At 38.2% G+C, this 22,728-nt stretch overlaps 1 protein-coding gene across 5 annotated transcripts in view; it reads right to left on the reverse strand.

Moving 5' to 3' along the window:
- The window catches only part of BCLAF3 (BCLAF1 and THRAP3 family member 3), a 77,407-nt gene that overhangs the window by 24,581 nt on the left and 30,098 nt on the right, over positions 1-22,728 (reverse strand). For 3 of the 5 annotated variants that reach the window (XR_009214312.1, XM_058441549.1, XM_032756660.2), the window contains 6 exons: positions 15,616-15,791; positions 14,002-14,116; positions 13,211-13,274; positions 10,983-11,098; positions 3,319-3,433; positions 1,713-1,802 (listed from right to left, as the gene is read on the reverse strand). Coding sequence is in view for 4 of the 5 variants with exons in the window: in XM_058441549.1 (XP_058297532.1) it covers positions 1,713-1,802; positions 3,319-3,433; positions 10,983-11,098; positions 13,211-13,274; positions 14,002-14,116; positions 15,616-15,791 (676 nt within the window). In the remaining variant the exon portion in view is untranslated. The remainder of the gene's footprint in view (positions 1-1,712; positions 1,803-3,318; positions 3,434-10,982; positions 11,099-13,210; positions 13,275-14,001; positions 14,117-15,615; positions 15,792-22,728) is intronic. The other 2 variants (XM_058441548.1, XM_032756661.2) reach the window with 2 other exon arrangements.

Raw genomic sequence — 22,728 nt, forward strand, 5'->3', positions numbered from 1 at the left:
TTCTTATGAAGGATTATTTCTGCCCACTATTTTACTACAAAGAATTGTACACTTCTAAGCATTCATGTAACATTATGTAACTTTAAATGATTGGTCAAGAGGTAAAGTTATTACATATATCTTGAAAACATCTGTCTATGAATTTATGTTAAAGTATCTTCCCTTAAGGAAAAAAGGTAACAGAAAATAAATCTTATGATGCTCTTAGAAAAATCCTATAATCAACTATATCTGACCAATGAGAACAACATGTAGTAAGCACTTAGATCTGAAAGCCCATCTATATTGTCTGTAAGTTATGCAGACATCACATTTTCAGTTGATGTGATGCCCCATTACACAAGAGATCAAAAGATGGTATAAAACATGTATATATTCTATGGCCGTAATTATTTTTAAAAACTTCGTGTCACACATGTAATCTTAGATACATAAACCATTGGCTAAAAATGTAATCTATTCAATGCCTACAAATTATGTTACTCTCATTGAATAAAATCTTTCAACATCTATAAATTCTCTCTCAAGAAGCCAATATTAATAGATCACTCAATTAACCTTCTAGTCCATAATTTTAGATAGTTTCTACTACTTTTCTGTTCATATTAACTTCCTCCTAATGAGCTACCTACTCTAACAAGCCTGTCTGCCACTTTTACACAAAAAGCTCAAATTCTTGCCTTTATTTAGGGGAGGGCGACAGTATGACTGAAAAATATTAATAAAGTACCTATTACAGGCAAGAAACTGTCAAAATTGATTTTAAAAGCACCTCAACTTTTGTGAGCAAGGAGATAGAAATATAATACCTTGGGCCAGGTGCAGTGGCTCAAGCCTGTAATTCCAGCACTTTGGAAGGCCAACGTGGGTGATCCTTGAGGTCAGGCATTCGAGACCAGCCTGGCCAACATGATGAAACCGTCTCTACTAAAAATACAAAAATTAGGCGCGCATGGTGGCACATGCCTGTATTCCCAGCTACTTGGGAGGCTGAGGCAGGAGAATAGCTTGAACCCGGGAGGCGGAGGTTACAGTGAGCCAGGATGGCACCACTGCACTCCAGCCTGGGCGACAGAGGGAGACTCCATCTCAAAAAAAAATTAAATATAATACCTTGTACTGTAATTCTTACTCCATATATTTGGGGGATGACGTGTTCTGGATAATCAAACATATTGGTTGATTAAAAATTATCATTCATATCAGATATAGATGTACCAATAATTAAGAGTGTGATAAAATATGCTTTAACAAAGCTACCTGGACCAGAATCTTCCTGTGATGATCCAGAACACCTCTAAGGGTTGTGTGTCCATGGCAGGGTTTTTCAATCTGTGAATCTTGGAGAAAGCTCTACAGCTCTGCACGTGTATCTTAGAGGTAAAGGTGCTGGCTTAAAGGGAGGGTCTGCAGCCTTGCCTGTCTCCCCACCTAGAGCCACTCCACCTGCATCTGTTTTATGTATTTGTGTTTCCATGTAATATTTGGAAAAGGATTCTACTGGTAAAAAAGAAAAAAATTGAAAATCAAGTCCTAAGGAAAGGGGTCATCAATAAATTGATTACAGTTAACTATAAATGTCCAGAAATACTAGTTTATAGCTACCACTTGAAAGCATATTACAAAACAGCTCTTGATTTACTAACACTTAAAACATTATGTCCAAAGCATAAAACCAAAGCTGGAATTAAATGGAAAACAACACTCAATACCTTAAAAGGTCTTACTCTTGTGTTTCGGTGGTTTCCCTCAACCTCAAACGGTTTGTGAGTAATTATGTCTTTTCTCTGCGTAGTATAATTCTGCATGAAAAAAAGTAGTAGTGTGGGTTAACAGACTTTAAAGCTTATTTTAAAAGCTTGTTTTACCATTAGAAAACACATTTTAAATGTACAGGATTAAGAACACAAAGCAGGGAGCAGGGAGCTTAGCTGTAGAGCACATACACATCCCCTCCTTGACCCATGCTAACTTGACCCTCAACTTTGACTAACATGATCCATGCTAGTTTGTGAGGAGCCAGGATCATTTACGCCTGTAACAAGTGTAAAACATACTCATGTATAACATAATGGGTGAATCTGAGAAAATGGATGATACATCTAGCATTTATTCAGGCACCTAGGAAAAAAATAAACCCATTACTATCAGGAGTTGCTAAAGGGTTCCTACTGCCTAAGAAGAATACAAATCCTCAACAGTGCAAGAGGCAGGTTTTCCTGACTCAGGTAACTGATCTGAGGTGATGCTCTTGCCATGGCTAGAAAAGTACCAGAAATAAGAGAAAGAACTACATTAGTAAGTCTGCAACTATGAAGAACCTAAATCCTCTGGTGGAGACAGAAAAGATGGGGCCCATTCTCAAGATGGTTTCCTTTTTCTAAAATCAACAGTCTTATCACCTTCTATTATTTCCACTTTCTGTAGAGTCTGGCCAGAGGGAGGACTGTACTAGGCAACTGCTGACATGGCTCCCAGTGATCCGACCAATTATTCCTCCCTTCGAGTGTCGGCAGGGCCTAGGAACTTGCTTCTTGCAAAAAGAATATGGTAAAGAATGAGATTTTACTTGTGAAATTAGGTTACCGACTCTGGCTTCCATCTTTCTCGCCATTACTTGTCTGTTCTTATGGAACTAGCTGCCATTTTGTGAGCTGCCCTATAAAAAGGCAAATCTTTCAGACAGAAAGTAGATTAGTGTTGGCTGGGGGTGGCAAAGGGGAGTAACAAAACAGGCATGAGGGCTCATATTGGGTAATGAAAATATTCTAAAACTGGACTATGGTGATGGTTGCACACTTTGGTTAATTTACTAAAAATCATTCAATTATACACAAATTGGTGAATTTTATGGTATGTGAATTATGCCTTAATAAATATGTTCCAAGAGATCTTAAGAGTTGTTCCCAAAAAATCTTTTTTGAATTTTTTTCTTTTATTATTATTATATGTTTTTGTAGAGATGAGGTCTAGCCACGTTGCCCAGGCAGGTCTTGAACTCCCGGGCTCAAGCAATCCTCCTGCCTTGGCCTCCTAAAGTGCTAGGATTACAAGCATGAACCACTGCACCTGGCCCCCCAAAAAATCTTAAGAAAGCTAGATTTATTAGCTTTATTTAATGAATCCAATAAAATCCTACTAAATCAAGTAAGAAATGACCATTTCTTCTGTCATAATAACTTTAAGCATCAACGGAATCTTATAACATATACGTAATGAACAGTTACAAACGTGAAAAATATTGGTGATGCCTGTACATTTTGATGTATTGGAGAAGAAGAACTCATAAAAATGAAAATTTTGAAACTGCGATCTTACCATGTAAGGTTTTTCAATACATTTTCTAAAATTTGATTTTATAAAATGTGTAGGTTTTTGGAATCCATCAGTATGAATATTCTTTACCTTTGAAAAACTGGAATTCTGATCATCCCTAATAAGGAAAGAGAGAAAATAAGAATATTTTATTAGTATACCTTTTTTTCCAACAAATAAACAACAATAATTTTAAAAAGCCCCTTCAGAAACAGTTAAAGTAGCACACAAGTGAAATCTCAATGATCTATCACTACTAAAATTAAAAATGATAGTCATTAGGGCTAAACCCCTCATTTCCCAACAAATGTTATTTATCTAAGTTGGAGGTTAGCAATGGGGAAAAACACTTCTTGAACCAGGTTCTCAATCTGGGGTCTAAGGACAGGCTTCCTGGGGGCTGTAACCCCCTGAAACCATATGTGAAATGTGTGTTTTGAGGAAAGATAATTACTGCTCTAGAACCTTTGGCAGCACTGCCCCCCTCCCCTTCTTGCTGACAGCTCCTACTGGTGGAAGCACCAATGGCTCATGACCCAGACCATTCAACAGAGGCAAGGTGTATGACTGGCTCAGGGTCCCCTCACTGGCAGAGCTGAGGCCTCTGATACTGCAGGACCACAGCAGCGAAGGACAGCCTCCTCTCTCCCGTCATCATGAGGTACTGAGGCCACAAAGGGCTGTTCTCAGGCAGCCCTATCTGGGAGGGAGGTCCTTCCCTGGGCTCTTCCTCTGATCTCCAAAGCCTCATTTCTACAGTCCTTGGGGATTCCTCTCCGCGTCACATCCTGCCGCTCTCCACAATGCTTCTCAGCCCCTTCCTGTGTCTTCTGCAGGCCCACCTTCAGTCTTTCCCATGGATTCCCCACTGGCAGCAAGATAACTTCCACACTCCTCATCGTGACCCCCAAAGCCCTTTCTGCTCTGGCCCTTGCTACCTTGCTCCAATCTCCCCAACAGGCACACTGAGCTTTGGGATTTTTTGTTTGTTTGTTTTTGAGACAGAGTCTTGCTCTGTTGCCCAGGCTGGAGTGCAGTGGCACAATCTCGGCTCATTGCAACCTCCACCTCCTGAGTTCAAGTGATTCTCCTGCCTCAGCCTCCCGAGTAGCTGGGATTACAGGCGCATGCCATCACGCCCTGCTAATTTTTTTTTATTTTTAGTAGAGACGGGGTTTCACCATGTTGGCCAGGCTGGTCTTGAACTCCTAACCTCAAGTAATCCATCCACCTTGGCCTCCCAAAGTGCTGGGATTACAGGCGTGAGCCACCGCGCCCAGCCGGGAATATTGAAGTACATGTGGTTCCTGGCACACAGCAATCTCTCCTGCTTCTACACCTTTGCATGTGCAGTTCCTTCTGTGACCATTTCCTTCTACTTAGATTAACTTAAAGATTTAGATCCATTTCTATCTCTTCAAGGAAGAGTTTCCTAAACCCTTCTGAGGTGAACTAGGTACTCCCTGCTATGTGCACATGTAGCATTTTTGGGTCTTAACACCTATCACTCCGTATTTGTAACTACTGGTGTACCTGTCTGTTTAACGGAACAAGTTGCTATTCCTTCAGAGGAAGCACTGCGGATGATTCATTTTGTGGCCCCAGCTCTGATCCCAGAATCTGACATGAAATAGACACTCCGGGTTTTTTTAAATGTTAAAAAGGCCTATGCTTTGTCAAAACGCTCACGACAGTAGGTCAAAAGAGTCAAGTGCAAAGTTGTATATTGAGGATAATTTCAATTATTTAAAATATACACACACATGCCCAGAAAAAATAAAATACAAGAACTGTACTAAATATTAACAGTGGTCATCTCTGACTGGTAAAATTAGGAATGCCTTATATTTTTGATTTTATACTTTATTATATTTTTCCAAATGATTACCGTTAGTGCGTATGACTACTTCTACAAACAAAGCAATGGATTTTTAAAAATTCTCTTTGCAAAGCATATATCTGATGAGGGAGCTGTATCCAGAATATATAAAGAACTCCTACACCTCAACAATAAAAAGACTGTGATTTTAAAATGGGCAAAGGATTTGAATAGAAATTTCTCCAAAGACATACCAATGGCCAATAAGCACATGGAAAGATGCTCAACGTCATTAGTCATTAGAGAAATGCAAGTCAAAACCACAATGAGATACCACTTTACACTAACTGGGATGGCTATAACCAAAAAGATGACAATACCAATGTTCATAACAGCACTATTTACAATAGCCAAAGGGTGAAAGCAATACAAATGTCCACAAACAGAAACACAGATAAACAAAATGTAGGACAGCCATACAATGGAATATTACTCAGCCTTAAAAGAGAATGAATTTTTTTAAAAAGGAATGAAATTCTGACACATGATACAACATGAATTGACCCTGAAAACACTATGCTAAGTGAAAGAAGCCAGAGACAAAAGGACAAATATTGTCTGATTCTACTTATATCAGATACCCACAATAGGCAAATTCATATAGACAGAAAGAATAGAGGTTACCAGGGGCTACAGAGAGGAGAGCATGAGGAGTTATTGTTCAATGGAAACAGAGTTTCTGTTTGTGAAGATGAAAAAGTTCTGGAAGTAGACAGTGGTGATGATTGTACAACATTGTGAATATACTCAATGTCAATGAATTTTACACTTAAAAATGGTTAAAATGGTAAATTTAGGATATGTATATTTTGTCACAATACAAAAATTAAATCCTTTGATATTTGATTTTTGACCAGGCAAATGAATGCTCAGATTAAAGAATCTATTTCCCAGCTGCCCTGCAGCTAGGCATGGCCATGGGACAAAATTTTGGCCGAGTTATCATGTGTAAATTTCAAGAAGTCTTTAAAGGAAAGGCTAGTATGAGGACATGATGGCTAGAGCACAAATACCCATCTTGGATCATGAGGCAGATGCTACATACAGAGGATATGGGAGGAAGAAGATCTAAGCAGCCTGGTTCCCGGATGTGTCCACTCTACCATGTCGACCCTATCATGTAGATTTCCTACCTCTAATCTTTTTTTTTTTTTTTTACTTGAGAAGGAAATACTTTTTTTCTCTAGCTCTTACAGTCCATTCTCCACCCAGCAACCAGAGTGATCCTTTTAAAATTTAAGTGAGATTATGTCTCTTCTCTGGTTAGAACCCAAAATGTTTTCTAACTTCATCCAGAATAAAATATAAAGTCTTCATGTCCTTCAGTTCTTCAATGCCCTTCGTGATTGGCCTCATCTACTCTCTCCCTTTACTACCCTGTCACAACCCCACTGTCCCCCTTTCTATTCCTTAAAAGCAGGCATGCGCCTGTCTGAAGGTCTTTGCTTTTGCTGTTCCCTCTCTTGAAATACCATCCCCTCAAATAACCCTATGGCTAACACCCTCACTTAATTCACAACCCAGCTACATTTTTTAAAAGTCGTAAGTGTACTCCATGACCACACTAAATAAAACCATATCACACATGTCACTCTTTGCTATTAAATTTCCTCTTCTGCCTTATTTTCACCTATCACTCCACTGACATGTATTTGTTTTCTTTCTTCTACCATTAAATTATAAGTAACATGAAGACAAAGGTTTGTATATAGTTTTTCACTATATCCCCAGTCTTTAGAACAGTAACTAGAACAAAGAAATCAATATATAAATATCTGTTGACTATATGAATATAATATCTTTATAAAGTTCACTCTACTTCAGTATAGATTATGACTGTTGCAATAGCAAGAACAAAAACTGATGTTTTCCCATAACCTGCCCAGCTAAAACAACAGTCTGTCGTTCCAACTCCTTGTTAAAAAATAAAAATAAAAAATAAAAGAATTCTTGGCAGTTTGATGTCCTCTTCAAGTCCACTGATAACTACTTTTAAGCTACTTTATCAAACACGTTCCATATCTCTATAACAAAACAACTCATTTACATCGTAGGAAACTTAGTAATTCCAGTTAGAAAAGGCAGAAATAGTGTGTCAGGAGAAAACATGGAGACATCAGAGTCAGAAACGGGTAAGAAGTGGAAGTAAATCCAGACCGTCCCCAACTTACAATGGTTTGACTTGCACTTTTTTTTACTTTACAATGGGTTATCGGGATGTTGCCCTATCGTAAGTTAAGGAGCACCTGTAGAGAACAGATGGGTCCTAGAGGCTAGACAGAACGCCCAAGTGTTAGGTTTGCTTGTGAAAGATCCTAAGGCATCAGGGAATAGTAACCAAATCTAAATGCATTACAATTTAGGTATCCTCTCTCTTGTCTACTCCTCTGGGACCTCTTCATTCATTCATTCATTCAACAAATATGAACTGAGCTCAGGGCAGTGGGGATACAACAGTGAGCAAACACAGACAGAAAGGCTGCATACAACTTTTTGAGGGAAAGCCACACAGGTGAGAAATCACTACATCCTATGACTTATGATTGCATCATGTTTCATTTCTTTTGCATTTCTGTGGAAACTACCCTGACTTGATTTTAAGAGTTTATATAAAAACATATAATGAGGTCAATTTTTATAAATTGAATTTCTAAGATAAAAGGATAATATATTTTTCTTATTTAAATAAGGAAATTGAATTAGGATAAAGTGAGAGATGAATAACAAGAGTTGGCAACGATGTGGAGCAACTGGACCCTTCACATGCTGCTGGTGGAAATGTAAAATAGTACAGCCACTTTGGAAAACAGTCTGGCAGTTCCTCAAAAAGTTAATCATAAAGTAACCATCAAACTCATCAATTCCACTCCTAGCTATATACTGGAGAAATGAAAACAGGTATCTGCACAAAAACTTGCACACAAATGTTCACAGCACAGTTATTCACAAACAGACAAAAAGTGGAAACAACCCAAATGTCCATCAACTGATGAATGGATAAACAGAATACGATATAGCCATACAATGGAATATTATTCAGCCATACATAAGAATTCTCATGCTACAACATGGATGAGCATTAAAAACATTATGCTATAGGAAAGAAGTCAGTTACGAGAGGCCACATATTATATTATTGTATTTATATGAAATGTCAGGCCAGGTGTGGTGGCTCATGCCTGTACTCCCAGCACTTTGGGAGACTGAGGAGGGTAGATCCCTTGAGCACAGGAGTTTGAGACCAGCCTGGGCAACATGGTGAAATCCCGTCTCTGCAAAAAAAATACAAAAAACTAGCCGGGCATGGTGGCAGGAGCCTGTGGTCCCAGCTGCTCGGGATGCCAAGGTGGGAGAATCACCTGAGCCTCACAGAAGGCTGAGGCTGCAGTGAGCTGTGATTGTGCCTCTGTACTCCATCCTGGGTGACAGAGAGAGACCCTGTCTCAAGAAAAGAAAAGAAAAGAAAAGAAAAGAAAAGAAAAGAAAAGAAAAGAAAAGAAAAGAAAAGAAAAATGATTATATGAAATGTCAGGATTAGACAAATCCATAGATACAGAAAATAGAACAGTGGTTGCCAGGGACTAAGGGGGAAGGAGAAATGGGGCAGGGAGTGGCAGCTAATGGGTAGAGAGACGGTTTACTTTTGGGGTGATGAAATGTTTTGGAATTAGATAGTAATGATGGTTGCATAAGTTCGTGAATATACTAAAAACTACTGAATTGTTTATTTTTGCAGGATGAATGTTAAGTAATGTCTCACTTTTAAAAACTCCTCATGGCTCCACTATGCCTCACCACCTATCCAATACAAATAAAATAATCCAACAGACTCAGCAAAAGACAGCTTGTAGGAACACATCCTTGCACACTACCACACTGTCCTCAAAGCTAGCATTCATAATACTTGATGCTGACCAGCTAGTCTACCTTACACTCATCATTTTACTTAATCTTAACCACCACTGTGAGGTAAGTACAACTCTTATCCCTATTTTACAGATGAGGAAACAGAGACAAAATAATTTGCCCAAAGTCAGTCACATAGCTAGGAATCTAAGAGCCAGGCACTGAACTCAGGTCCAACTCCAGTGCTCAAGTTCTTAATCACGTCAAGAGGTAAAGATACATCCTAAAGCATCTTATGATCTTTAAAATATGCTGATTGTCTTTTTTTTTTTTTTTTTTTTTTTTTTTTGAGAAGGAGTCTCGCTGCGTCCCCAGGCTGCAGTGCAGTGGCGCAATCTCGGCTCACTGCAAGCTCCGCCTCCCGGGTTCACGCCATTCTCCTGTCTTAGCCTCTCTGAGTAGCTGGGACTACAGGCGCCCGCCACCATGCCCAGCTAATTTTTTTTTTGTATTTTTTAGTAGAGACGGGGTTTCACCATGGTCTCGATCTCCTGATCTCGTGATCCGCCCGCCTCGGCCTCCCAAAGTGCTGAGATTACAAGCGTGAGCCACCGCGCCCGGCCAAAATATGCTGATTGTCTTAAATCTGTTTTTAAAATCCTGTTTCTTGGTACTCTGGGTTTCTTACACTTGTTGAGTCAAGGAAAGCATGATAGAGAGCTTGTGTCATTAAGGAGCACAGTCATGTCATGCATTAACCATATCATATTAGGAGACTGGAGACTTTCACCCAGCAAGGGACATTTTTACTCTTTCATTTTCAATTGTTTTATGTGCCTCAACACACCATTTCACTATGTTTTAATTAGTTCTGAACTTATTGTCAGAATCCAGTCCATATATTCTGACCTAGTTAGCTACAGACTTGACTTAAAAGTCTTGTCAAATACAGTATCTTAGCAATTTGATACAAAAGATTATGGAAAAACAATTAGCACTGTCTCTTTGTATTCATACAGTCTCACTTTTTGGGAGATCCAAGTAGTATAAGAACTCAAGTGAACTGGAAATGTTGTCCTGTTCAATTATACCTCATAATCATATGGGACCCCACAGCTGCCATGAGTTCCATCCACATGGTGTTCAGAACTAGAGATAAACTGGGGTTGATCTAGACTACTAAGAGCCCCTGAACAGAAGTATGAGGTTAAGAAAGAAAAATCTACTGAGGATCTATTTGCCATATATGACAGAAGTACTTCACATGTGCCAACTCGTTTAATATTCATAACTGCCCCACAGCATAAATTGACTTTAACATCATTTTACAGATGAAGAGGCTCCAGAGACTAAGAAAATTCGTCCAAGATCGGTCAGTTTGTAAACTGAGAGAGATGAGATTCAAACTTAGGTCTCCTCTGCATTTTCTACTACACCTGCCTCAATTTCATGGACGACATCCACAAAATGTGGATTTTTTTCACTTTTTGTCAGTACAGTTATCCACAATTATCAGTATAGACATCCACAAAGAGTCCCAAAAGATAACTGTACTGACTTCAGGACATTTTCTACTATTCAAAGACTAACCCAGAATCTAAAGGGCAGAATGTATCAGAGTTTCAATCAGCTCAAGCTAAATAGTCTGTAAACTTGCTGGTCCTGCCTCCTGCAGGACCTAAAAGTGGTAACACTCCTCATCAGAATTACGAAGACCTCAAATACTCACCTACCCCATAGTTTTTGTTGTTTAAATCAAACCGCATATGATAATCACTGAATAACCTGGAAACATTTTAATAGATTTCACTTAAACATATAAGATGGATTTGAAGGAACAAATCCCTATATTAAAATGAAAATTATCATCACACAAAAAATGTAAAAATACGGTAAAACCGAAAGCTCCCTGATAACAGGATGTTTGTCATCTACTGATTACCTCTCTGCAGCACTAGCTATGTGAAAAATGTGCTCATCTTCATTCTGTAACCGTTCTTTTCGCCTTCTTTCAATGTCATGTCGTAGGTCATTTGGATCTATTATTTTGATCAGAGTCTGAGGAATTTTGACAGAAGACAAACCATTCACATTACTGTTAGGTGCACAAAGACCATATCTAACAAGAACCTTAATTATAAGTCCTAGATAAGTTATCTTGTACTCATCCTGCTAATGGTATTGTAAACTAATACAAATATTTTGAGACACAATTGACAATCAACAGTCAGAAAAGTTCCTAACATTGAACGAGGATTCCCACTTGTGGGACTCTAGCCCAAAGAAAAGGTTGTCTACCTAAATAGATTCAAAACATTATATTTAAAATAACAAAAAATAGAAGCAACTTAAATGTAAAAAAAAATTAAGAGGAAGGGAAGAATGAGTAAATAAATCATGGTAAACTTAAGTCAAAAGAATAATGTACAATCATTTAACTTATGGTAATAAAGACTATGTGGAAGTCAACATAGAAAAGTGCTTATTGAAAAAAGTTAATTAGGCCAGGCACAGTGGCTCATGCCTGTAATACCAGCACTTTGGGAGGCCGAGGTGGGCAGATCATTTGAACAGGAGTTCAAGACCAGCCTGGCCAACATAGTGAAACCCCCTCTCCACCAAAAATACAAAAATTAGCCGGGCGTGGTGATGGACACCTGTAATCCCAGCTACTTGGGAGGCTGAGGCAGGAGAATGGCTTGAACCTGGGAGGTGGAGGTTGCAGTGAGCTGAGATTGCACCACTGCACTCCAGCCAGGGTGACAGAGACTCTGTCTCAAAAAAAAAAAAAAAAAAGAAAGAAAGAAAGAAAAAAGTTAATTAAAACTTAACAAGGGCCAGGTGCAGTGGCTCATGCCTGTAATCCCAGCACTTTGGGAGGCCGAGACGGGTGGATCCCTTGAGTCCAGAAGTTCAAGACCAGCCTGGGCAACATAGAAAAACCCTGTCTCTATAAAAAATACAAAAATTAGCCAGGCGTGGTAGTGCATGTCTGTAGTCCTAGCTACTCAGGAGGTTGAGGTGGGAGGATCACTTGAGCCCAGGAGGTCGAGGCTGCAGTGAGCCATGATTGCACCACTGTACTCCAGCCTGGGTGAGACCAGGACTCTGTCTCAAAACAAAGCTTAAAAAGCCTCAATCATAAAAGGTCATAGCGAATTCAGATATTTACATAAAAGGAATGTTATTATGGATCAAGTAAAAACAAAAAACTACATATACTATGATAGTGACTACGTTAAAATGCAAGCTATAAGACTGCCAGAAAAATGATCAAATAATATTTTGTGCTAAATGACTAAATTATAGGTGATTTTTTTAAAAACCACAGATTTCCTGTAAGTTGATTATAGGACTTTGATGATTAGAAATTGTCTGAAAATATCATTTGTTCAACAAATTAACCTATCTCCATAAATTCAGCAAAAATTATAATCATTTCACAAGTGAAAAAATTATTTATATATTCTATCAGAAATGTATTAAAATATCTCCTCTACAAAGACTCTTTATTCTCAATGAATAAATTAGCAGTTCTTTTAGAACTTGATATAATTCTTCTAAAACAAGAGCCGGTTTTCTTCCCTCCTGGCTAGTCAAGACAGTCTTTCTAATTAGCAAAGAAATGGGGGGTGGGAGGGGAGGTGTTGGGTGGGAACCACACACAACACATGAATAAAGAAATTTAGTCCCTTATTTCCCTTATTTTGCTAGTTCATATTCCACAGAATGTTTCGTGCATTCTGCAGTAAACAGAAGGGCAATATCAAATGAAATTTTTCGTTCCTGTGCATTCACTCCATGTACAATTTAAAAATATATTCCACATGATTGCTTTGAAAAAAATAGGTATCTAACATACTTTCCATAAGCTTTACAGTGTGGATTTTGGGGATGAATATCAAATGCTGTAATTGCGTGTCACTTTTACAAAGCTGTTATCCTTAGGGATTGTCCCTCTTAGGGAATATTTTTGTCTTTTGTCAGTATTCTCACTCCAACCTGGCTGATAGTCAGAATCACCTGAAGAGCTTTTTAATTTCAGATTCCTGGGTTTCAATCCTCCTTCTTCATGTACTTTAACTCCCTTTTCTCTCCCAACCACCAATCCCCTTGCCATTAGTATACCAACAATAAGATAATTTCTCATCAAAAATTGTATTCACTAACCTGTTCCGATTCATAGATCACAGCTTGTTTACTCTGAAGCTCGGCCAAAGACATATCTATTCTCCTAAAATAATAAAGGCATAGTACAACTAAATAATTATGTTATACACTGATACCCTGATTCTACTATTACAGAATAGAATTTGAAATAAAGCTAGTATGTTTTGGAGATAGCAAAAGAAACTTGCTACCAGATAGTTTTTCACCTATATGGCAGTCTCCCAGGATATACATATCCTGTGGAACACACTGCAGGGAAGCTTTAGGTGGTTCTCAAATCAGTAGTCTGTGTCATCTCAAACTTTGCTCTGGTGATATACTGCATTCTCACATGTATTCAAATCAGCTCACAAGACAGGGTACACCACCTGCTACAACAAGTGCCAGCAGAAGACACGTGGTTTCATCTGGCTGCCCTCAGAACACCTATTTGTGACCACATGAAGCAACCTATGATTTCAATGGCTTGAAAACTGTCTTTCATTCTTCTACCGAGGACCTCAGGAGGCAATTACTATTGACAGCAGAAGTGAAGTTAGGTATGTAAGCATTTTCAAAGTCCTATACATTTAAACAAAGCTAGTCAATGTTTTCAGTGCATCCTATTCATTTCATCAAAGTGCAGTGGCCAGATAATGCTTGGATTATCCTATTATTTTTGTGCAGGAAATGCAATCCTACAGTCTACAGCAAGCCCAGGTGAGCAGGTTCAGAAAGCAGCCCCTTCCCAAATCTTTTCTGAGGTGTATCCCCATTAGTTAAATGGGTATAATATGGTAATCAACCATTACCTGTGTATTTCTGGATCTGAATTCAATGTAATTTCATTTACATCTGCCTTGTGTATATCTTGCATTGCTGAGAAACGCTCATGTAAAGTAATGCCAGGTGATGGAAAATAATTTGCTGAAAAAGGAAATGAACAGTTTTATCTCAATGTTAAGCTGATTTCACTTAAAAGATTACATATAAGCACAGAAAGAAGGGATTATTTTTTAAAATTCAACCTGTTTTCTCTTAAAAATATGTGGGACCCAAACTTATTTCACAGACTAATTTGTAGTGCTCACGTGCCTTCCCAAGCCCAAACAAGAGTAAAAACAGCTGATTTATTAATCGAAGAATTTTCTTTCTATCTGACATGCCTGCTTACTTGTCCAGGGGAAAAGACAATGGCTCTCTCAAAGCAAGGACCTTTCTTCTCCAAGGTAAGACTTACTATATCTGGAAAGTAAAGATGGCATAGAGCTTCACAGTTGAATGAAAATAAAAAGTAACTTCAAAAACAAGCCTGAAACATCAAAACAATTTCAAACAAATACTAAATGTTATGTTTGCATATCACAGAAGGCCTTCTAATGCCACTTTACTTTAATTCACATTAAAGTTCATGAAAACATTTAGAAATCAGCTATGCTACACACTTTTAATAGGATACAGAGAAAGAGAATACACCTGGCCCATCAGAATGCTACTTAAGCAATCCTCTTCCCTAATTTACTGTTCCTGTTCTGGGACAATCTCCCGGATTTTTCTGCAAATCAGCTCCATTTCTGCCAAGAATCACATTTCCTTTGGGTGAGAGGGACTGGAGCTGAGAGGATGAACTGTTTCAGACAAACTATGTGCTTTAAAGTAAATACATGCCTTAGTTTGAGGGACGCAGAGAAAAAAAAACTCATTTTCAAAATATATTTTATAAAGTAAGAAAGATTAATGCAATTGTCTAGTAGGTAGTACAAAATAAAAAATTTTAAATTCTTGAAGGCCTCCAGTTTGTAATACCTACAACTGCCTTATTTGTGTAGCATCACTGGGGAAAGTTGTTCTATATCACTGAATTTTCCAATTAATGGAAACTCGCCAGAAGCAAAAACAAAACAATTTAATGCAAACCATTAAAAGTATTTATTACGCAACTCGCAGTTATAAAGAATGCCAAAGCAAACTAGAATCTTTCACTGATCACTCAGCATCATCCTTAAGATACAAAGTCCTAGTAATGCCCTCAGGGGGCTTTAAGAATCATAAAATGACCTAGGGCTTCCTGATTTCTTGAGTTTCCTATCTGTTTTTTGTTGCTTCTTCCTCCCTGTTAGGTTACCAGTTATTGTTTCTTACTGCTCTCAGTATGCCTTGTCTTTTGCAGCAGCCAGCTTCTCCCTTTCTAACTTGCAAGTACCAATCTACTAACACTTGAAGCATAAGGTTATTGGAACTAGATATAAAGAACAACTAGGCTCGAATGAATGCCTGATACCCTCTTCAAAAGATTTCCTAATTCACAGTCTAGCTTACAATGAAATATTAATTACTATTAAACTATACTGCAGATATTTACCTGTATCTCGTGAATAGTATATTACTTTTGTGTTATCCCTAACGTATGTGCAAAATATACCAACCTTTAACTTGATGGATTATTGTTATGATTTCCTGAGCAAATTCTCCTGTAGGTTTGTTTTCAGTATTCTGAGTTGAGTCAAGATGTTCAAACACTGGATGAAAGTTCTCACTTTTCCTGCCAACAGCAACCAAATCATGTGACATCTGTCTCTCTGTGGAATAGCTAGAAGCAACCCTAGAATAATTTGCAAATGTTTAACTAAATTTGCAACTATTTTGTGGAGAAAAGAATTTATCAAAAATTAAGATAGCTACAAAACTAAAAAGATGTATATCTTTTCTTATAATTAAGGCACTAAATTCCATGCCATAAAACATGTACAATAACAAGTGGGAGAAAATAACTACAGATACATGGCTCTGAGTTCTTTCAAATCAGAGGTCATTAAATATTTGCCACTTTAATAATAAAATCCTTCAAATTCTAAGTGAAACAATTTTTACTTCAAAAATACAAGGTATTAAAGACACTTACTATGCAAAAAGCAATCGATTAGATTATTTTCTACTTCCAAATGGCCAAAACATTGTTAGTCCAGCAAAATTATTTTACCTTGAAATACTACCACACTTTAAAAGCTGATATCAAACATAAGAACCTCTCTAACTTAATAAAAATCCTTATATCTTTGTATCAGTAATAAGAAGCTTAGAATAGTATTTTGAAATAAAATTCTGTTAAGAGATTAACTTAATTACAAAGTCTCACTAAATTCTCAGAAAATAGTCTTAGTTGTTAGGCAAAGTTATGATCGTTAACACCAGTTACAGTGTTCACCCTCAATGTACCCTTAAAGAAATACTACCATTTATTATATAACCCCAGCTATCTTACCACTTTAATGCCTTCTGAATCTTATAACTTTTGTTAAGAGCTCTCCTGACCTCTAAGTACTTTTACAAACTAATGGTTATGATACAGAGCTAACAATTATTGAGGGCTTACCACATGCCGAACATGGGGGCTTAGAGCTTACCAACATTATCTCATTTCATCTTTACAATAACCCTATGGGGAAGGCGCCACCACCCTGAGACAATGGATGTCTTGCTTTGTTTCACATCCCGGAGATTGAGCATTCAAATGAACATGTCTTCCAAGTGTCATAATGGAAAACTATACCTTATTCCAAAAATGCCGCACTTGCTTAAAACTACTCAGAAATGCTTTGTCTGCAGGCACTTCATGCATCAATGAAGAAATTTTCTCATTATTTTATATCTCATTTTGGACCCAAAATGGCACTAATCAGCTTGTACCTATCTTATTCCTCTGTACTTAACTCTAAATTGCTTTTGGCTCTTCTCAAAAATCAAGTTCATTGTCCAAAGAATCGACATTTGCAACTGTTGGGGTTCTTAATGGCTACATTATAGGCTCAGAAGATAAATCCGAAAGAGAGCCCTGAAGTATGTTTTAAATAACAGGACACCACTGGAATAAATAGCTCATCATATAGCAGAAAGCAAACAGACAGATGTGTCTGGGGATATGAGTGCACGCATGCACATATGTACTTATTTAAGTCATGTAACAGCCATATATCCAAACTGCTTCAGGGTTATGAGGGGCTTACAGATATTCTTTAAAAATTTTAGCTCCTCTAATAAAATGGTTTTGAGTGTCTATTTATAACTTATCAGAGGAAAGATTTCCATCTGACTTTCCATGCTCCCTGCTCTCAGACCAGCATTGCCAGGGACGACTCCCTGCCAAGGCAGAAACACAGAAAAGTAATCATGCAGCAGGTTGACCGCATTGCTGTGGTTTCGTTGATTCATTAGAAGGACTTTCATTAGAAAGAAGGCCGATTTTCCTTCTTTCCTCCTAATTTGCTCCAAGCTTCCCACTGTGTATGTGATAACTAGCTAAGAGACATTTGCTGGCAAATGTTAGAACACCCCATAACGACCTCCACTAACAAAGAATTATAAATGCTCTCTGTTTAAGGGGGTTTAAAGTTAAAAAATTCCTGTGCCATACCAAAAAAAAAAAAAAACCAGCCTTTAAAAACATTTTATAGGAGGAAAATAGTATATTTAAATAGAACTATACAAATGGTCCATCCACAAGAGGAAATCAGTTGATAAGGTTTTTTCTGGCAGCCTCAGTTTATCCGAAGAGGAAATAAGCTGATAAAGATGTTCAGTTTTCCAGTGGGTAATTATTAACATTTACTTTTAATTTCTTACAAATTACTGCTGAAACTCTTGTCCCCACTCCATGCTCAAACCTCAATCCATAGGAGTTACATACTTTGAAGCTATTATATATTTAATTCCTGAAATCTTAGTGTTTAAACTTGTTATCCATTAAAATTTATCCTAGAGTTCCTCTACAAGATCTTTAATAAAAAATTAAAATTATCATTTTCTAGAAAATATACATTAACATAGTATAACCTCCAAATTTGGTCTTTTAAAAACAATTATGACACTTTTGGTACAAGAAAAACCCTCTTTAGACTTGAGAATGCAAAATGTTCTAAATATTCATATTTGTAAATGTAATCATCTTTTGGTTCACATTTTACTTTTTACTATTTCCTATGGCATGGATTAACAAGTTAATAATTTCAGGAAATACCCCCAAAGCAAGTAGTTAAGCTAAAAAGATCAAATGTTCTCATTTGAGATTCATTTTAGACAATTTAAAAAATTAAAATACAGCCAAAAACCTCTATGCTAATACTATTTCTGGGACCAGTTTCATTAAATCTTCCAAGATCCTTTGTTCCCTCAACTGCACTTTCCCCGTTTATTTTTCTGTTTAAGGATATTTCCACTGATGTTCTCCCTGAGCGTTGTGGGTAATAACCAAGAAAATGTAAAAAGCTACATTAAACCTTAATTTCCTGTTGCACACACTTAGGACTCATCAAAGAAACGAACTGCATGGCAAAATGGCAACAAAAAACCCAACAACAACCAAAACCAACAGATTCCCCTGCCCTCTGGAAGCTTCTAATATATATCAAAATCCGTATGACACATATAAAGTTTTCCTTTCTGTCTTCTTCCAACTAATAACTAACATTTCATACAGCATCCTACAGTTCACGTAAAGCACCTTCCCAATTACAGTCACATGCAGCATAACAACGTTTCCGTTAATGATCACTTAAACAATGGTGGTACTGTATTTCTAGTGTACCTTTTCGATGTTTAGATATGTTTAGATACATGAATAGTTACTGATGTGTTATAATTGCCTACAGTATTCAGTACACTAACATGCTGTGCAGGTTTGTAGCCTAGAAGCAATAGGCTCTACCATATAGCCTAGGCGTGTAGTAGGTTACATCATCTAGGTTTGTGTAAATACACTCTATGATCTTCAGACAGTGGCCAAACTGCCTAACAAGACATTTCTCAGAACGTATCCCCATCATTGAGCAATGCATGACTGTACATAATTTGCTCCTGTCTTCCCAAGAACCAATTTAGAAATTGTGGAGTTGATGGAAAAAGTTCAGGGAGATTGCTCCTCCCCTAATTCCTCATCTCATTACTTTTTGCACAAAAGTCCTCTAGTGGGCCTCACCAGCCCCAACATGCATTCAGTCTACCTCATAGATGGCAATCCTCTGGCAGCCAGAACTGGGCTGCTGGCCCTCTCCTATCAGCTGATAATGTCAAATCAGGCTGGCAGTCGCAGCATTCTTACCTCTCAGTCTCCTTTCCCTCTATTCCTTTTCACTGACTGCTCAAAATCACACAGGTCAAAGTTCATGTGTATGTTTTTCTGCCATTGTTAACCTGTAAATATAAAATTTCTTTTGCCTCCATGTGTCTGAATACACCAGCCTTTGAAGCCTAGCTCACATGTCAACTACATGATGCCTCTGTTCAATCGCCCAGCTTGGTACCATCCATCTTCTGCTGAGTCACACATGCACTCCAATAAACCAAAGGAGGAGGAACCTAATCATATGCAGCTCTATAGTCCCAGGGCACCCTAACAGACTGTCTCACACAGGGTAGATCCTCAAAAAATACCCACTGAATGAATAAATTATGAATCAAAAATGACTTGGTCAATTTGAAATGAGTGTTTCAGCTAGAGAGATGACAAGGTCAAGTACGGTGGCTCACGCCTGTAATCCCAGCTACTCGAGAGGCTGAACACTTTCGGAGGCCAAGGCAGGAGGATTATTTGAGCTCAGGAGTTCAAGACCAGCCTGGGTAACACAGCAAGACCTCATCTCGACTAAAAATAAACAAAAAATAGCCAGGCATGGTGGCATGTGGCTATAGTCCCAGCTACTCGAGAGGCTGAGGTGGGAGGATCGCTAGAGCCCAGGACGTCAAGGCTGCAGTGAGCCGTTATCACACCACTGCACTCCAGCTTGGGTAACAGAGCAAGACTCTGTCGAGAGAGAGAGAAGACTTCAACATTTTATTTTTATTTTTGAGACAGGGTCTGGCTCTGTCACCCAGGCTGGAGGGCAGTGGCGTGATCTCAGCTCACTGCAACCTCTGCCTCCTCAAGCCAACCTCCCCCTTCGGCCTCCTGATTAGTTGGGACTATAAGTGTGCACCACTACACCTGGCTAATTTTTGTATGTTTTGTAGAGATGGAGTTTCACTATGTTGCCCAGGCTAGTCTCAAACTCCTGAGCTCAAGGGATCTGCCTGCCTCGGCCTCCCAAAGTGCTGGGATTACAGGTGTGGGCCACCATGCCCAGCCAGACTTCAACATTTTAATTGAGGCCAATTTAATTTTGTTTTTTTAACTTTCTTGGCTTTTATTTTTATTTTTTGCTTAACTTAGACCAATTTGAATTTAATACTTTAATATAAAATTTCTAATATATACTAAAGTTCAGAGATGAACATGATGAGCCTCCATGTGTCTGTCAACTCAGCTTCAATGGTCACCAACACATGGCCAATTCAAGCAGACTCACAGAGCCAGGAGGAACTGCAGGTTAATTTGGTCCCAAAAGGGTATAGCCAAGTGCCCAATGCCCAATGTCACAAAGCTGATCAGTGGTCCATAGGAAGACAAAAACCTATGCACTCTAACTGCCAACAGAATCCCTATACAAGGCCCCCTAAGAGACACCAAGAGAAGCTAGGGTCAAAAATAGGAATGAAAGGGAACCTTCTCTCAATTAATTTTTGATTTTAAAATGCATATGAGAAATTAAAATAGGGGAGAACTTTAGTTTTTTATGCTATATAACAGCAAGGTGGCAGGTTTGGGGATAAAAAAAATATCCCCACCTGCAGCTTATTTTGCCTCTAGCGGAACAGTGCTCATCATAGGTAAACTTATGTGACTAGGTTCCCTTCCTTCAATCTCAGTTATGGCTTTTCACATTGCTCCCTGCCTGCGTGATACCCATTTCCTCAGAGTGTCAGGGTCCCAATGTCCTCTGGGGCCCATCGCCCACCTCATCCCCTTTCAAACTGGGAAAAGAGCTGACAGAGGTAGAGACACCCCTCTGTGTCTCTTCAGTGGGAAATAAAGGATTAGACACAAATGTGGCCAATGTACTCAGTCCACCATCAACTCTGATAGCCATGAATGCTGATGGACAACCTTTCCCATGTCCCAGGTGTCTCGTATCAACTTCCTAGGAGATCAAAGGAGCCTCTGATGCATCAGCAGCAGCTTATTCTGCTCCAGATATTAGTACCACCTCCTCCCTCCTCCTCTTCCTTCCTGGCCTAGCCAAGGGTCAAGCGCTCACCCACTCAAGCCCAACATTAAACTAACACCTGTATTTGTCTGCCCCAAAACTTCCGGATGCATATATACAACAGTTCATGTTTTGCATATGTAACAACCTTAGTAGAAATTTTCATACTGTGATTCCCTAACTTACATTCTGAAACATATAATTATGACTCAGATGTAATTTCTGATAATGAAGTTTCTGACAGAGTGGATCATTAGAATACAGTCTTTCTTAACAGAAGTATTAACTATTCAGTGAACATTCAAGCAAGTGTTTACCTACTGCTGTTCTAGATACAAACTGGAATCTAAAAAAATCACAGTGATAACCTTATGTTTTCAACCATACTGATAATTGGAAGAACAAATATCAATTCTCAACCAAAGCTAAGTAAATAAATGCACAAAATTAGCCATCTTAGCGTTTCCAAAAAAAAGCAGATAAACTCTCTAGATGTTAACCAATAAATAAACTTCTCTGTGCACTCTATGATTATTTTACTCTTTTCTAGAAAAGAAAAATCTAATTTATATTAATAGTTGAAAACATAATTCTACTGAGGGCATTATCTTTGTTTTATGGATCAGTCTACATATAATTAAATCCAAACCACAAAATTCATCCACAACCCATTCACCAGGAAATAAAGATTTTGTTGACTATGACGCTTTATCATACTGAAAAGATGCATATATTTGCTCATTTATTTATTTTTCAGGTCTTTGAACAGAGAGGATTTGCAGTGGCGGCTATTACACAAGCCATCCTGCAGGCCCTGGGCAGGTATTCAAGTGGCCCTGGTATGCCGCCAGACCCCAGTGACAGATTATGAGATTTCACAAAATCATAGTTTATAAATTCAAAATAAAAGATGCAGCAGTCTCCATTTTAAGCCCATTTTTGTGACACATGATAAAGATCAAGCTTCCATTTCTCATATTAAATTATAAAATTAACTGTTCAGTATCTCTAATGAGGTCTATTAAAATAAAACTCTTCAAACCTGGTATTTCTAACGTTCTTTAAAAGTGTTACAATTTTTTAATTCTCTTTTAACTATAACACACTTCATTATTAAATATGGGGGTATCATTACCTTTTTTTTTTAGTTTTTATTTTTGAAACAGGCTCTCGCTTTGTCACCCAGGCTGGAGTGCAGTGGCACAAACATGGCTCACTGCAGTCTCAATCTCCCAGGCTCAAGCAATCCTCCCACCCCAGCCTCCCAAGTAGCTGGGACTACAGGCACATGTCAACACACCCAACTAATTTTTGTATTTTTTGTAGAGATGGGGTTTCATCATGTTGCCTAGGCTGGTCTCGAACTATTGAGCTCAAGCAATCAGCCTGCCCCGGCCTCCCACAAATGCTGGGATTACAGGCGTGAGCCATTATACCTGGCCACATCATTACTTTTATTAAAAG

The sequence above is a fragment of the Hylobates moloch genome, unplaced genomic scaffold (assembly GCF_009828535.3).
Source record: "Hylobates moloch isolate HMO894 unplaced genomic scaffold, HMol_V3 SCAFFOLD_7, whole genome shotgun sequence".
Lineage (NCBI taxonomy): Eukaryota > Metazoa > Chordata > Mammalia > Primates > Hylobatidae > Hylobates > Hylobates moloch.